At 46.9% G+C, this 16,340-nt stretch overlaps 1 protein-coding gene across 1 annotated transcript in view; it reads right to left on the bottom strand.

Moving 5' to 3' along the window:
• Positions 1–295: 295 nt before the first annotated feature.
• Positions 296–16,340, bottom strand: part of CAPN12 (calpain 12) — a 31,425-nt gene continuing 15,380 nt past the window's right edge. Inside the window, exons 11-21 of the mRNA XM_081018783.1 lie at positions 14,749–14,760; positions 13,129–13,337; positions 12,133–12,175; positions 10,944–11,009; positions 8,807–8,867; positions 6,905–6,969; positions 6,467–6,535; positions 5,312–5,390; positions 4,060–4,176; positions 3,448–3,506; positions 296–873 (exon numbers count right to left, since the gene is read on the bottom strand). Coding sequence (XP_080874909.1) covers positions 847–873; positions 3,448–3,506; positions 4,060–4,176; positions 5,312–5,390; positions 6,467–6,535; positions 6,905–6,969; positions 8,807–8,867; positions 10,944–11,009; positions 12,133–12,175; positions 13,129–13,337; positions 14,749–14,760 — 807 coding nt within the window. The 3' untranslated portion in view covers positions 296–846. The remainder of the gene's footprint in view (positions 874–3,447; positions 3,507–4,059; positions 4,177–5,311; positions 5,391–6,466; positions 6,536–6,904; positions 6,970–8,806; positions 8,868–10,943; positions 11,010–12,132; positions 12,176–13,128; positions 13,338–14,748; positions 14,761–16,340) is intronic.

Raw genomic sequence — 16,340 nt, 5'->3', positions numbered from 1 at the left:
ACCTCGTTAAAGCTTTACAAGTTAGGTGTTGACTTTTGGAGTCAGTGTTTCAACCTGACAGTAGCTTAATTGTATCAGCAAAGACAACCTGACATTACTCTAACCCTTGCCAAGCAAATGTTGCGAACTCTTTGTGGAGTTTCCTGCATATTTTTGGACTTCCTTTGACTGACGTGGATATATATATATATAGTGAGCAGAAAATGTTCCTAATTTCTACTTAACTTAACTTTAAACTTTTGAAACTTTAAACTAAAATTTAAACTACCGTACTTTAAATTTTAACCTTAGTTGTATACAGCTTTCGAGGCAGATCAGAAAAAGCAGCTTATATAAAGTTATTCCAGCAATGAGCATCAGTAAACATGTTACAATAAAACAGGTAAATCTCTGAACTTCATCACAAATCAAAACCAAAATATGATAATATAAATTAATTTTGTACCTTATTGTGTGTAGCAGTTGTTATAAGAATGTACATTTCATAGAATTGTACAGTTGGAAGGGACCATGAAGGTCATCTACTCCAACCCCCTGCAATGCAGGAATCTTTAGCACAACATGGGGCTCAAACCCACAACCCAGAGATTAACCGTCTCATGCTCATTTGATACTTATATGCAAGTTAAAATGGTATTCTTTTCAGCTATAAACAAGGTGGAGACCGAAAGTTGCATTTTAATTACATCCATTATAATATTAAAATGGCTAAGTATTTCACTGCAGTGCTTGATTTATTCTGATTGCGGAACTTGAAACGTTCAGTGAATGTCGAGGTTATCTTTGGATGCCTCTGGGCATAATGGATCGTGATCATCCATGGATGGAGAGTGGGAGATGACTGAATCAGGTGGACATGACAAGATTCATCCACTGAAAGGCAGAAATGAAATCAGGTGAGCTTTAATTCTCCACTTGGTTTGGGCTACAATATAGTAGACAGTTGCAGGTGTTATAAGGAGGACAGAGGGCTTGGACAAGCCACAGGGCTGATTTAAAAACTGGGTAGCATTGTGAGCTGCATCAAAAGCTCATGTGAACACTACTGTCTCACCCCACGTTGCTCTGGGCTCTTGTTGTTACTTGACCTGCTTGGGAGAGATTATCTTCATAGATAAGAGAGAGGAAAACATTTATTCCTACACAGCCTGTATTCATTTTGAGCTGTCATTGGCCATGATACTCTATGGCAGGGATAGGGAACCTGTAGCCCCACAGATGCTTTTGGACTACAAATCCGTCAGGCTCCATGGACTCAGCTCCCTTCCCCTCCTTTGGCAGTATATATAAGCAGAACAAAGCGAAAGGAGTCTCTTACCATTTATAGTTTTTAATGATCACAGCGAGAGAACAAAGAATCCATTCCTTGGAATGGAGGTGCTCCCAATTAAGGGCTCCACCCACGTCCCCCCTAGTCACCCATGTCATTTCCATGTCTTGCAACCTGATCTCGCAACCACTGTGCTTTCTGTTCTGACACCTTATCTGCTCTCCTTGACCTTCAGCTGATCGGATGGATGCTTTCCAGTGATATTAAGTCTGTTAACTCTCTCTTCCCCAGTTCTTCTTCTCCTAGCTGTTCACCACCCAGTTATTCCCAGCTTCTGCCTTCTGAACTACGTCCCTCTGGAAACCACTGTTCCAAATCTATACTGTCCTCCTGCTCCTGGGAAGATTCAGAATCCCACCATTCCTCCTCAGAGCAGCCCTCCTCAGCACAGTCCCTGACAAAATCTCATCACTCCTGACCAGTGGCTATGATGGGAGTTAGAGCTCAACAACATCTGGAGAGCCACTGGTGAGCCAAATCATGCCTTAAAAACTCCTAACATACTGGACTGGAGGGTTTAGTGACAGGAGATGCTAGCCCTAACCATAATCCTCCACTTCAAAATACTGCAACCTTTAGTAGCTTGAGCAGTCTTAACATCCCTTTCTACCCTCTTTTTTCAGCCATGTTTACACCACATTAGCTCAATTAGACTTTGTTTTCTTCTTCTGCAACTCTAGAGGGGCTGCGAGCTGGGGGCGCTGTTATACGCTGGTTCCGCTCCTTCCTCCTGGGCCATGTTCAGAAGGTGGTGTTGGCAGATGAGTGTTCAGACCCCTGGGCCCTCACTTGTGGGGTGCCTCAGGGTTCTGTCCTCTCCCCCATGCTTTTCAACATCTACATGCATCTGCTGGGAGAGATCATCAGGGGGTTTGGGCTGGGTGTTCATCAATATGCGGATGGTACCCAACTCTACCTCTCTTTTAAACTGGAACCAGTGAAGGTGGTGAAGGTCCTGTGTGAGTGTCTGGAGGCAGTTGGAGGATGGATGGTGGCTAACAGATTGAGGTTGAATCCTGACAAGACAGAAGTACTGTTTTGGGGGGCAGGAAATGGGCAGGTGTGGAGGACTCACTGGTCCTGAATGGGGTAACTGTGCCCCTGAAGGAACAGGTGCGCAGCCTAGGAGTCATTTTGGACTTGTAACTGTCCATGGAGGTGCAGGTGAATTCTGTGTCCAGGGCAGCTGTTTACCAGCTCCATCTGGTACGCAGGCTGAGACCCTATCTGCCCACGGACTGTCTCACCAGAGTGGAGCATGCGCTGGTTATCTCCCACTTGGACTACTGCAATGCTCTCTATGTGGGGCTACCTTTGAAGGTGACCCGGAAACTACAACTAATCCAGAATGCAGCAACTAGACTAGTGACTGGGAGAGGCCGCCGAGACCACATAACACTGGTCTTGAAAGACCTACATTGGCACCCAGTAAATTTCTGAGCACAATTCAGATTGTTGGTGCTGACCTTTAAAGCCCTAAACGGCCTCAAAGGCCCAGTATACCTGAAGGAGCGTCTCCACCCCCATCCTTCTGCCTGGACGCTGAGGTCCAGCACCAAGGGCCTTCTGGCGGTTCCCTCACTGCGAGGGAAGCCAAGTTACAGGGAACCAGACAGAGGGCCTTCTCGGTAGTGGCACCCCCCTGTGGAACGCCCTCCCAGCAGATGTCAAAGAGGACAACAACTACCAGACTTTTTGAAGACATTTGAAGGCAGCCCTGTTTAGGGAAGCTTTTAATGTTTGATGGACTACTGTATTTTAATATTTTATTGGAAGCCGCCCAGAGTGGCTGGGAAAACCCAGTCAGATGGGCAGGGTATAAATAATAAGTTGTTGTCGTTGTTGTTGAGGGCGCCTTCTCCCTTCTGAACATGCTGGTGCCTCCCTCGCCCTGTTGTGGCTGCATTTCCATCGACACTTGAGTTTGCTACTAGAGGAATTGATGCTGATGATCTCAAATTCAACGCCTTCCCAGTGCAGAAAAAAGCATGCACACAACCGCCCTCCCATCCCCCACCCCAAAAAGCGTAGTGGAGTTTAATAATCTATGCTGGGGGGGGAAAGCAAGTTTGGAGGGTGAACATGAGACAGTCTGGAGACAACTGCCTTTTCCTCACCTTTTGCTCTGTCATGCAAATCTGTCCCTTGTCATCAGCATCCCAGCTTTTGCATTGCCCTGGTGAAAAGAAACAAAAACATAGTCATGCCAAGATTAGAGTTGTGTGGATGTATTTCTCAGTTTCCAAGCCGTCTCAGTTTCACGTGCGTTCATACACAAGTGCGTTGTTTGCCATTTCTGCATTAATCAACACTGCTTAAAAGTTTGTATTTAAATATCAGCAGTGTATCACAAAATGCATATTAAATATTTTCCAGAGGGGTATCCATGCTAGTTTATTATAATAAAAAAAACATTAAAAAGTATTGTGTCCCCTTAAAGACTAGCACTTTCAGTATGGCATAAGCTTTTACGGACTACAGCTCACTTCAGTTGTTGTTGTTGTTGTTGTTACATTTTTAAACTGCCTTTTTACTCAGATGAATGTGTCCCACTCTGAACAGACAATTATACGGCAAAAACACATTTTGAATAGTTGCTGAACCAGAAACTTCTCTGCATTAATTTCAGTTTCAGCAAAGCACTTATCCCCCTTAGCTTCTTGGAGGAAGGGAATGATGCAAGCATGACTGAACAATAACAATAATAAAATGAGGAAGTTGTGTCTTACGGAAAACGCTTTCCAGGTGCACCATGAGAGACACAAAGTTGTCAAAGTCCATCTGAAGCCAGGAGTTGCCATATCTTCCCGCGAGAGCCTCTCTTGTCTTTGTGTTTAAGTGGAACCCTGAGCAAAATTCCACAAATGGGGGGGGGGGAGGAATATGGAAAGTAAGCAAATTAGCATTTGGCTTTGTGTCATTTATTACACTTCCAATAGGAAGTCTCCAGATATTGTTGGCCTCCAATAACAACTCCCATCAGCTCCATCTAGCAGGGATGGTGGGAGTTGCAGTCCAGCAACATCTGGAGAGCCCACCTCTGGGCTACCCCCTCCAAATCTTACTCAGCTACCCCATGCCTCTTGAAATCCTGCAGGAATTGCCCACAAGCAACTCATCCGTTTCTGCAGCAGCCATGAGGACAAGAAACCCTTTTTTTGTGAGTGACAGCAAAGGTTCTCTGGAAATCGAATCTGCAAGCAAATGCCACCATTCTGTAAGGGCACGGAATCTCAAACTGCATGTAACCCTCGTTTTGTAAGGTTAAAGGTAAAGGGACCCCTGAGCGTTAGGTCCAGTCGTGACCGACTCTGGGGTTGCGGCGCTCATCTCGCTTTACTGGCCAAGGGAGCCGGCGTACAGCTTCCGGGTCATGTGGCCATCATGACTAAGCCGCTTCTGGCGAACCAGAGCAGCGCACGGAAATGCTGTTTACCTTCCCGCCGGAGCGGTACCTATTTATCTACTTGCACTTTGACGTGCTTTCGAACTGCAGGAGCAGGGACCGAGCAACGGGAGCTCACCCCGTCACGGGGATTAGAACCGCCGACCTTCTGATCAGCAAGTCCTAGGCTCTGTGGTTTAATTCACAGCGCCACCCGCGTCCCTTTTTGTAAGGTTACTCCCATCCAGATTATACTTCACAGGAGGATCATAAACAGAATCTCACTCTGTCCATTCCTTGCAGCCCGTCTGAATTTCGCACTTTTGAACCACGAAGTTCCATTCTAGTTAGGGATTTAGAAGTGTGGGTGACTGGATCCAAGAAGCCGGTTTCTTAGTACTCACGACTACCTCTGCATTTAGGAGGGGGGTGGGTGAGGGTGAGGAGAGATTTGGAATTGCCTTGAAGTGGAGATCCTTTTCTAACACCAAATGACTTTTAAAGGATCCCTGTGAATTCCACAAAGAGGATTTTCACAGATTCAGCTCCATAATAAAGAACAATATTCCCGTGCATTATTTCCTACTCCTATTCACCTGCAGTGTCCAGTGCTAGCTGCATTTCATGGGTGTTCATGGTGCCAGACCTGTCCATGTCATAACCGATGAATATACTCTGTGGAGTGGAATCGGGAGAAGTTATTATTATTATTTGTACCCCACCCATGTGGCTGGGTTTCCCCAGCCACTCTGGGCAGCTTCCAACAAAGATTAAAAATACATTAAAATGTCACACATTAAAAGTCTCCCTAAACAGGGCTGCCTTCAGATGTCTTTAAATGTCAGGTTGTTGTTTATCTCTTTGACATCTGATGGGAGGCTGTTCCACCGGGCGGGCGCCACCACCGAGAAGACCCTCTGCCTGGTTCCCTGTAGCTTTGCTTCTCGCAGTGAGGGAACCGCCAGAAGGCACTCGGTGCTGGATAGCATCTTGCTATCAAATACTGAGCTCGAGAGTCAGGCCCCCTCTGTACTATACATTGAAAGCAGTACCACATCACTATAAACAGCCATAAAGGTAAAGGGACCCCTGACCGTTAGGTCCAGTCGTGGCCGACTCTGGGGTTGCGGTGCTCATCTTGCTTTATTGGCCGAGGGAGCCGGCGTACAGGTTCTGGGTCATGTGGCCAGCATGACTAAGCCGCTTCTGGCGAACCAGAGCAGCGCATGGAAACGCCGTTTACCTTCCCGCCGGAGCGGTACCTATTTATCTACTTGCACTTTGACGTCCTTTCGAACTGCTAGGTTGGCAGGAGCAGGGACCGAGCAACGGGAGCTCACTCCGTCGTGGGGATTCGAACCGCTGACCTTCTGATCAGCAAGGCTCTGTGGCTCTGTGGTTTAACCCACAGTGCCACCCACATCCCATAAACAGCCGTAGCTCCTCCCAAAGTATCCCGGGAACTGTAGTTTAAAAAGGCGCTGGGAACGGTTGGGAGATCCCCCTTCTTCCCCTCACAGAGCTGCAAATCCCAGAGTGGTTTAACGATTGATCCCTCTTCCCAGGTGCAGTTTAGATTGGCCAGGGCTGATAAAAATACGAAGATCGATTCCTGATTGTCCGCTCAGCAGATCAACATCTTCTGCCTGTATTGACGCCAGAACCCGTCAACCCTGACAGAGCTGGCCCAGGTATAGCGGAACCTCTTCGGAGGTGGACTTTTATCCAACTGATCTGGTCCCTACCCTCACCTCCCATTCTGTTATCTTAGTCCAGAACTGCTTAACCTCGCTCAGCGTCAGCTTGCCTGTCTTGCTGCCCTGTTACAGAGTTAAGGAAAAGCAAGTGGGATATTGCAGGGGTGGGGGACCTCCAGCCCTCGAGATTCTCCCTGCCCCATGCCCCCCTCACCATGCCCAAGAAACCATGTTGCTTTGGATGCAGCTAGTGCATGTTTTAGGCAGAGCATAGAGACCTCCGGCTTTTGCACAGCTGGAATGTAGCCTGACCCATCGGAGACACACACATCCTCCCCACGTGGGATGCTCATGCCATCCCTACATGGAAGAGAGAATGAGAATTTGGGGTCCTCTTTCATTCAATGGACCACTATTTTCTTGTGCTAGGGGTTGGATCCGGACTCCTTTCCCTTGATACCTGGCCCCATCTACTTCCCTAGAGAAGGATACACTGAAATGCTGGGTGATTTTTTCACACTGCTCCATGGAAAAGCCATCAGTTTTCAGTGGATACCCTGGAAAAGAAAGTGGTGTGAGGATGGACACATAATTACTGCAGTTAATAATAATAATAATAATAATAATAATAATTTATAACCCACCCATCTGGCTGGGTTTCCCCAGCTACTCTGGGCAGCTCCCAACAGAATATTAAAAACACAATAAAATATCAAACATTAACAACAGGGCTGCTTTCAGATGTCTTCTAAAAGTCTGTTGGTTGTTTATCTCCTTGACATCTGATGGGAGGGCGTTCCACAGGGCGGGTGCCACCACTGAGAAGGCCCTCTGCCTGGTTCCCTGTAACTTGGCTTCGCGCAGTGAGGGAACCGCCGGAAAGCCCTCGGAGCTGGACCTCAGGAACAAGGGCAGAGGAATGGATTCGGACATTAGGTGCTCCCAGATAGGAACAATTTAGTAAAGGTAAAGGGACCCCTGACCATTAGGTCCAGTTGTGGCCAACTCTGGGGTTGCGGCGCTCATCTCGCTTTATTGGCCGAGGGAGCTGGCGTACAGGTTCCGGGTCATGTGGCCAGCAGGACTAAGCCGCTTCTGGCAAACCAGAGCAGCGCACAGAAACGCCGTTTACCTTCCCGCCGGAGCGGTACCTATTTATCTACTTGCACTTTGATGTGCTTTCGAACTGCTAGGTCGGCAGGAGCTGGGACCGAGCAACGGGAGCTCACCCCGTCGCAGGGTTTTGAACCACCGACCTTCTGATCGGCAAGTCCTAGGCTCTGTGGTTTAACCCACAGCGCCACCCGCGTCCCCCTGGGGACAATTTAGCAGCACCCAATTACTACCAATCTTCTTTAAGGTGGAAGTGGAATAGCAACTCTGCTCCCTGACTTTGGAGCCCCTGCAGCCAAGTGGACGGTCCTCCTTTCCCCAGTGGGATTCTAGGAGTGGGCATGATTTGCACTGCTAAGAAAGGGTTAAATGCTCCGTCCCTCCTCATTGTACTCTTGCTCCTGACTGCCACTCAATTAAGGCAACACTATTTGGATTGTTGTTGTTTAGTCGTGTCCGCCTCTTCGTGACCCCCTGGACCAGAGGATGACAGGCACTCCTGTCTTCCACTGCCTCCCGCAGTTTGGTCAAACTCATGCTTGTATCTTCGAGAACACTGTCCAACCATCTCGTCCTCTGTCGTCCCCTTCTCCTTGTGCCCTCCATCTTTCCCAACATCAGGGTCTTTTCCAGGGAGTCTTCTCTTCTCATGAGGTGGCCAAAGTATTGGAGCCTCAGCTGCAGGATCTGTCCTTCCAGTGAGCACTCAGGGCTGATTTCCTTAAGAATGGATACGTTTGATCTTCTTGCAGTCCATGGGACTCTCAAGAGTCTCCTCCAGCACCAGAATTCAAAAGCATCGATTTTGAATTTGATTTGGATAGGGAATTTGATTTGGACTATTTGGATAGGGAGGGGGTTAAAATAATTCCTGGAGAGGAGAGGGGCAAAAGGCTAAAGCACAACCAAGAAAATGGCTGAGGAGGCCAAGAAATGTTACCACCTTTTCCAGTGCCACTTTCCCATCACTTTCCTTACTGCTAAAAATGTTTGTTTGGGAAGTTGCACAAAAGTGGCAAATCCACTTCAGTTGCCAAACCCAAATTTGCTTGCATGCAGCTGAATCCCATTCACAGAAAAGTGGACAGTCTGGAACAGTGGTATAGCACGGGTTGCCAGCACCCAGAGCCACACGGAAGCGTAGGTGGGAGGGAGGGAAATAAGTTTCAAGTTATTTCCAGATTTTAAATTCTAGGAAAGAGAAGATGGGAACGAACTAGAAGAAAGGGAAGAGGTGGAAGAATGTAGCCGATGGGGGAGGCAACCGTGTTGGATACTCACAAGTGGTCTTCATGATCTGATTCAGAATGCCCCGGAGTTCAGCAGCGCCCATTTGCTGGTCCTGAATCAGCCAAATAAAAATCCAAGAAAAGTCACATAATGTAATGGGCACCACCTTCTTCTCCATGCCAGTCAGGCTCAGGGCTAATGCTCTGTGAAAAGCAGGAGCTGGGAACCTCTGGCCCTCCAGATATTTGAGAACTCCAGCTCCTGTCAACTGCAGCTAACATGGCCAGTGATCAGGAATGATGGAATCTGCCAATTTTGGTTCTCTAAGCTTCTCCCTTTTCTAATCTTAAATCAAACCCCACCCCACCCCATTTCTATGGCAATTTGAGGGGTTTCCTATAAATAATAATAATAATAATAATAATATAATTTATTTATACCCCACCCATCTGGCTGGGTTTCCCCAGCCACTCTGGTTGGCTTCCAACAGAAGACTAAAATACAATAACCTATTAAACATTAAAAGCTTCCCTAAACAGGGCTGCCTTCAGATGTCTTCTAAAAGTTTGGTAGTTATTTTTCTCTTTGACATCTGGTGGGAGGGCGTTCCACAGGGCGGGCACCACTACCAAGAAGGCCCTCTGCCTGGTTCCCTGTAACCTCACTTCTCGCAGTGAGGGAACCCGCCAGAAGGCCCTCGGTGCTGGACCTCAGTATCTGGGCAGAACGATGGAGGTGGAGACACTCCTTCAGGTATACTGGACTGAGGCTGTTTAGGGCTTTAAAGGTCAGCACCAACACTTTGAATTGTACTTGGAAACGTACTTTAAATCCTCATGAAAATTTGTCAGCATTTCAGTGTTAATTTATCCTACACATTGCTATATGCAGTTTTTGATTAACATGCACATTTTTGCAAACCATTTCCCCTAATATAATGCAATTTTGTACGTTATTTTCACTGATTAATGCATTGTATGTGCATTTCCCCCAATATATACCGTATTTTTTGCTCTATAAGACTCACTTTTTCCCTTCTAAAAAGTAAGGGGAAATGTGTGTGCATCTTATGGAGCGAATGCAGGCTGCGCAGCTATCCCAGAAGCCAGAACAGCAAGAGGGATCGCTGCTTTCACTGCGCAGCGATCCCTCTTGCTGTTCCGGCTTCTGAGATTCAGAATATTTTTTTTCTTGTTTTCCTACTCCAAAAACTAGGTGCGTCTTGTGGTCTGGTGCGTCTTATAGAGCAAAAAATACGGTACATTTTTATAATCACTGTTTGTTTGAGGTGGTCTGTGGGGGTCATTGTGGGCCTGCCAAGCACCCTCAGTTCCTCCTCCACTTCTATTCCCAGGGCCCCTGGCTCTTTCTCTCCTACTCAGGACATCAACCAGGGTCCCACGGTTGTCTGCCCTGTTTCCCTCTGCCACTGCCCTGTATTTGTTGCAGTCAGCACTGTTTCCTTCCCACTGCAGTTCATTCTCTGCCCAAAACTACATTGTTCATCCTACTTTCTGCTGTGGCAAAAATACGTAGCTTATGCAATTAATTACTGTATTTTTCGCTCTATAGAACGCACCCGACCATAGGACGCACCTTGTTTTAGAGGGGGAGAACAAGAAGAAAAAAATCTCCCCCTCGCTCCCTCTGCACTTTGGAGGCTTTGCGTTGCTTTCGCTGAAGCCAAGGAGCCTGCATTCGCTCCATAGGACGCACACACATTTCCCCTTAATTTTTGGAGGGGAAAAAGTGTGTCCTATAGGGCGAAAAATATGGTACATAAATTATGTCATTACACTATTCTGCTCGTTCACAACACAATGCAAACAGACTATGCGTGTGCTCAGTTAGGTATCATTTGCAGATTGAAATCTACAACAGCGAATACTGATTTATTCACTGGATCAATTTCCCTTCTAAACACGGGGCAAATATGTGTGAATCAGCAATTTCTGCTTCCATTTCTGCATTCACTGGAATTCTCTGACATCCCTTTGTTGTAGTCTCTCTACTTTCTCAGTGATTCTAAAAAAGGACTCTTCAATGATGGTGAGTAGTTTGCAATATTTAAATTTATTTTTAAAATTTTAATATTTAAATTTATTTAAATAAGCCAGACAATCAACCAATTGCAAAACAACACAAGCAGGTAAGGGCTGTGCTGACCAATGTTCTTACACTCCCTTACCTGGCCTGCCCACTCCAGGAAAGTCTTCTCAAGCATCTGGTCGAGTTCAATCCCGGGCGATATTATCTGGAAAGCAAGAAGGTCGTGAGAAAGATGTACATTCTTTGAGGGACAAGCTTGCTGTTGGATCCACAGTCATCGATTTCAGGACAAGTATACACATATTGAAAGCAAATCAAGCCAGGGGAGCAACGAGTTCCCCCTGTTTCTAGGATAAGTTGGCTGTGCAGTGTACTGAGTGACTGGCTCTCAGAACAACACATTAATAATTTTTTGACGGTCTGGGGGAAGGAGAACCGAACTGATTGACTCAGGGCACAAATGGGCAGTGGCATAGCGTGGGTTGCCAGCCCCCGGGGCTGTGTGGAGGGAGTGGGATGGAGGGAAATGGACAGAGTACACATGCCCATTCAACTGCCTAATGAAGGGGTGCCCAAACTTTTTTCAAAGAAGGCCTGATTTGAGGAAGTGAACATGCATGAGGCCCGACCAAGGTTGTTGAGCTCAAAGTTTGTTGAGCTTTTTTTAGGATTGAAGTTTAATCCAGGGAAACAATTTTGGACATGCCTGGCCTAACAGCATTTGCTTCACACAGAAGATCACAGTCACAGATATAAGAAAAGAAGAGCCGTTCTGTTGTCTGGAGAGGTCACTTCCTGGTTTGCATGGAAAAGCTGCTTTTAACGGAGCCCAGCGACTGAAGCGCACAACCGTACTGAGGCAACACCAGGCGCTGGAATTTCATGCCCCTAACCATTTTGCACCTGCTCAACTGCCTTCTGGTTTGCAATACAGTGGTACCTCGGGTTAAGTACTTAATTCGTTCTGGAGGTCCGTTCTTAACCTGAAACTGTTCTTAACTTGAAGCACCACTTTAGCTAATGGGGCCTCCTGCTGCTGCTGCGCCACCAGAGCCCGATTTCTGTTCTTATCCTGAAGCAAAGTTCTTAACCTGAAGCACTATTTCTGGGTTAGCGGAGACTGTAACCTGAAGCGTCTGTAGCCTGAAGCGTATGTAACCTGAGGTACCACTGTATTCTATCAGGCACTGCAGCTGTGTCTGCGGTTTGAGAGCTAGAATCTGGCCTCATGTTTTAAGAAAGCTGAAATTCTGAGGATGCCAAACCCGGGCCAACAAACAAATTCACCTGATATTCCTCAAGCACTGCCACAGAGAATAAGCTGTTACCTGTAGTGCTTTATCATCTGCGCTGACTTCTTCGCCAATTTCCCTAGAAGACAACATAACATCATCTAGGAGTGCCTAAACGTGCAGTTACGGGCATCACCCCCAATCCTCCACTTCTTGTATTTCTCCCTTCAGATCCAAAATAATCAAAATCCTACCATTTATTAATTAGTATGGTTTAGGGGTCGTCATCCCCCACCAGAAAAATCTACAACAATAGATTGGGGCAAAGCAGAAATGTGGATGAACCCTAAGTTAGTCATGTCTAGGAATGCTGATGGGTCTACTCTAGAACTGAATACCACCCATAGTTACTGTATTTTTTGCTCCATAAGACACACTTTTTCCCTCCTAAAAAGTAAGGGGAAATATGTGTGCATCTTATGGAGCGAATGCAGGGGGGGAGGCAGGCAGGAAAAGCCCCCAAGAGCCGCACACAAGCTCCACGCGGCTCTTGCGGGCTTTTCCTCAGGAGGGAGAAGGGACTGACGTGGCCAGTCAGTCCCTTCTCCCTCCTTGTAGAAAAGCCCGCAGGAGCCGCGCACTCCTTAAAGGGTGCGCGGCTCCTGTGGGCTTTTGCGGGAGGTGGGGGTATTGCCATAGCCGCGCGCAGCTCCTAGGGCCAGGAGAGGCTGCGCACAGCTATGGCTTCTTTAGCCGCACGCAGCCTCTCCCGGCTGGATGGATCCCGCTCGCTGTCTTGGCTTCTTTGCTCTTTGGGGCGGGGGGGGGGGAGACCTGGGCTTCCCCTGGCAGCCCCAGAAGCCCTGGGAGAAGCGGACAGAGACTAGGATTTTTTTTCTTGATTTCCCCCTCTAAAAACTAGGTGTGCCTTACGGTCCAGTGCGCCTTATGGAGCGAAAAATAGGGTACCGACTGAGGCTGACTTTTAAACATAAAAATCAAGTTCTTAAAAAAAACAGTGGGGACAGGCAGAAGGTACAAGGCTGGCACAGAAGCCTTGAGGCTTAGACCCTCTGGGGCATCAGAACTCACCGGAACCGATGTTTCTTCTCCGTGAAGACGCGGATGGTGAATTCAGCCTCAGCCAGAGGGTTTTGAAGGCTGGTGACGATCAGGTAATCTCCGGGGGGCAACCGGATATATTCGGTGATGTCTCTTAAATACCCGTAGGCAGTCGGCCAAACTTGTTTGAGTTTGGGGAGCAGCTGTTTTCTTTGAGCTGTGCTCTTCAGCTGTAGATACTGGAGGAAGAAAGTCAACAAGGCTTTTCTCCCTGGGAGGAGCAGCAGTTTCCCAGGCCATTTCTAGAGTACACTGTCACTGTTCTGAACAGGCTGTTGTGGGGGAAAAGTCTCCAGAGCCTCCCATTCAAATGAACCTACTTGGACTCAGAGATCATCTTCTGAGGCCCTCCTTCGTGTGCCTCCTCCTTGAGAGGTCTGGAGGGTGGTAACACGAGAACGGGGCCTTCTCTGCAGTGGCTCCCTCTCTGTGGGATGCTCTCCCCAGGGAAGTTCACCTGGCGCCTTCATTATACACCTTTAGGCGCCAGGCAAAAACGTTCCTTTTCAACCAGGCCTTTGGTTGATTTGATTTACATCCTATGCCCTTTGAAAATGTGGGTTTTTTTGGGTGGGGTTACCACAGAGCCTAGGACTTGCTGATCAGAAGGTCGGCGGTTCGAATCCCCGCAACGGGGTAAGCTCCCGTTGCTCAGTCCCTGCTCCTGCCAACCTGGCGGTCGAAAGCACGTCAAAGTGCAAGTAGATAAATAGGTACCACTCCGGCGGGAGGGTAAACCGCGTTTCCGTGCGCTGCTCTGGTTCACCAGAAGTGGCTTAGTCATGCTGGCCACATGACCCGGAAGCTGTACGCCGGCTCCCTCAGCCAGTCAAGCGAGATGAGCGCCGCAACCCCCAAGTTGGTCACGACTGGACCTAATGGTCAGGGGTCCCTTTACCTTTATTGGGTTGTCATTTTTATTTTTATTATGTATTTTGTGGTTTTATATCTTGATTTTATTCTGTGAACGGCCCTGAGATGTCCGGGTGTAGGGCGGTATATAAATTCAATAAATAAAATTATTATTATTATTATTATTATTATTATTATTATTATTATTATTATTCAGTCCCTCATGAATGCCCCTCAACTGGCCAGCTGGCAGACTTCATTTTTGTTCACATAACACTGAGGAGGTACATGAACAGAAGTGGCTTATAAGGCTGGGCAGTGCTTTTTTATTAAAAAAATGTTTAGGGGTACTCTAATTTTCCTACTCATATTGAAATACTGCTCCTCAATGAGGCCAAACTTAGATTCACAAAATGTTTAGGGGTATGTGTACCCCTGCATCCCCCCCGAAGAAAGCACTGCGGCTGGGTCAGAACCACGCTGCTCCCTTCCTAGCAGGTGGGTCACTGTTGTTTACCCAGGCAGTAGAGAGGTCAGCACAGTGCAAACACGCTGATGGAGTCAGCCCAGCACTCCTGCTGGAGCACTTGCCCTGTGTCAACCTCCCTTTCAAAAATCATTTCCAAATGGGTTGTAGCTTTCCTATCTTAGCCCGTTCCTTAACTTCTGGGTGAAGCAATTATGCAAAGAGAGAGAGAGACACCCCTTCAAGACAGTACAAACCACTTGGATTATTACCTCTTCGGACATCTGCAAGAAAAGAAAGAGAGGAGGAAAATTTATAGGAGGGTCATGAAGCTGCAACCAGGAAATCAAATGCATTTTTATATTCCCCAACAGCCCCACCTCCAAGTTCCCATTGATTTTGGCAATGGTGTTGACAACAACAGACTGACATGGAATTGGGATGGCTGGAGAGGTTTAAACACCCTGTATGCCCTACAAGCCCAGTGCCCAGGTAGGGATGCAAACTGCTACCTCTGGGGTCATCATATTGGCCATTTGAAGAGTGACGGCTTGTGTGTGATGTTTGCCCTATATGTGTGTGAGAGAGAGGACTCAGCTACACTCGTCAATTATATCGTTATAACTGCATTATAAACACGTGGCACCAGGTGGTGCTGTAGAGTAGTGATCTGTCGCCAAAGGGATTTTCCATTAAGAGCTTTTGATAGCATAAGTTCAAAGATTATCTACAGAAATATTGTAAAATTAATGAATGTTAGAATGATGTTGGATAGAAATTAAGTGGTTTCCAGCTGTAATGCTTTAAGGGAATATGAAAAATGGGTTGTTAAGAGGTAAAAATCTAACGTTACTATTTTAAGATCAAAGATTAGGATAAATAAAGAGGGTAAGGATTTGCTGAACCAACAAACTTAACTGGAATACAAAAAAGGGAGGTATGAGGAGGTCTGGGAAACAAGCTAAGGAAAAATAAGCAATGGAAAAATTGAGTGGTTTTTAATCATTTTTATTTTGTATTTTCTTTTTCTTTTTTATTTTTTATTGTAATATTTTAAAAATCCTAATAAATATCTTATAAAAAAAAAAGAGCTTTTGATAGCATATTTTTCTATAGCGTTTTTTAAATCTGTATAGATCCAGCTGGAGTGTGGGGTAACCACACCCACCACTGGTGCCTGGACAGATGGCATGGGATGAACAGGGGTCTTGACCAAAAAAAAAGGTAGGCACTCCTGGTGTGTATAGGATTATAGGATTGCAACCTTGATTGTTGTTGCTTTACTTAGTATCAGTTGCTGCTGATCCTTCTCTAAAAGACACACACACACCCCTACCTCCCCGCCATTTCATTTTTGGATTGTAACTGTCAATGTGTTTAATCACAAGTTGCCCTGAGAGAGTCAATCCACAGAACGGCAGAAAAGGCAATTGATAAGCTATGATATTACTAACATAGCGGACAGATCACAGCTGGGGGGGCGGGGCGGTGGAGTGGAAGAGGGGGCTTATTAGCAGATTACATGGAGAGGAAGGACATAGGAAGCTGCCTTGTACCAGGTCAGACCATGAGTCCATCTATCCCAGTATTGTCAACACTGGCTGGCAGCAGCTCTCCAGAGTTTCACACAGGGAATTCTCAGCCCTGCCTGGAGAAGTCAAGGACTGAACATGGGACTTTCTGTATGCAAACTGATGCTCTAGAAGCAGACTACCACCAAGCTCAGGGCCGGCCCATTCATGAGGCAGGCGGCTCAGGCAGTGAAATCCAAGGGACGTCACCTCAGAAACAAGGAGAAGCAGCTGCAATAGCTGAGCGCCTCGGTTCCTGGGGTCTCAGGAAAATCACATCAGGCCTCTGCACA

The sequence above is a fragment of the Podarcis pityusensis genome, assembly GCF_964106645.2.
Source record: "Podarcis pityusensis genome assembly, chromosome: 8".
Lineage (NCBI taxonomy): Eukaryota > Metazoa > Chordata > Lepidosauria > Squamata > Lacertidae > Podarcis > Podarcis pityusensis.
This window is presented reverse-complemented; position numbering and strand designations above follow the sequence as displayed.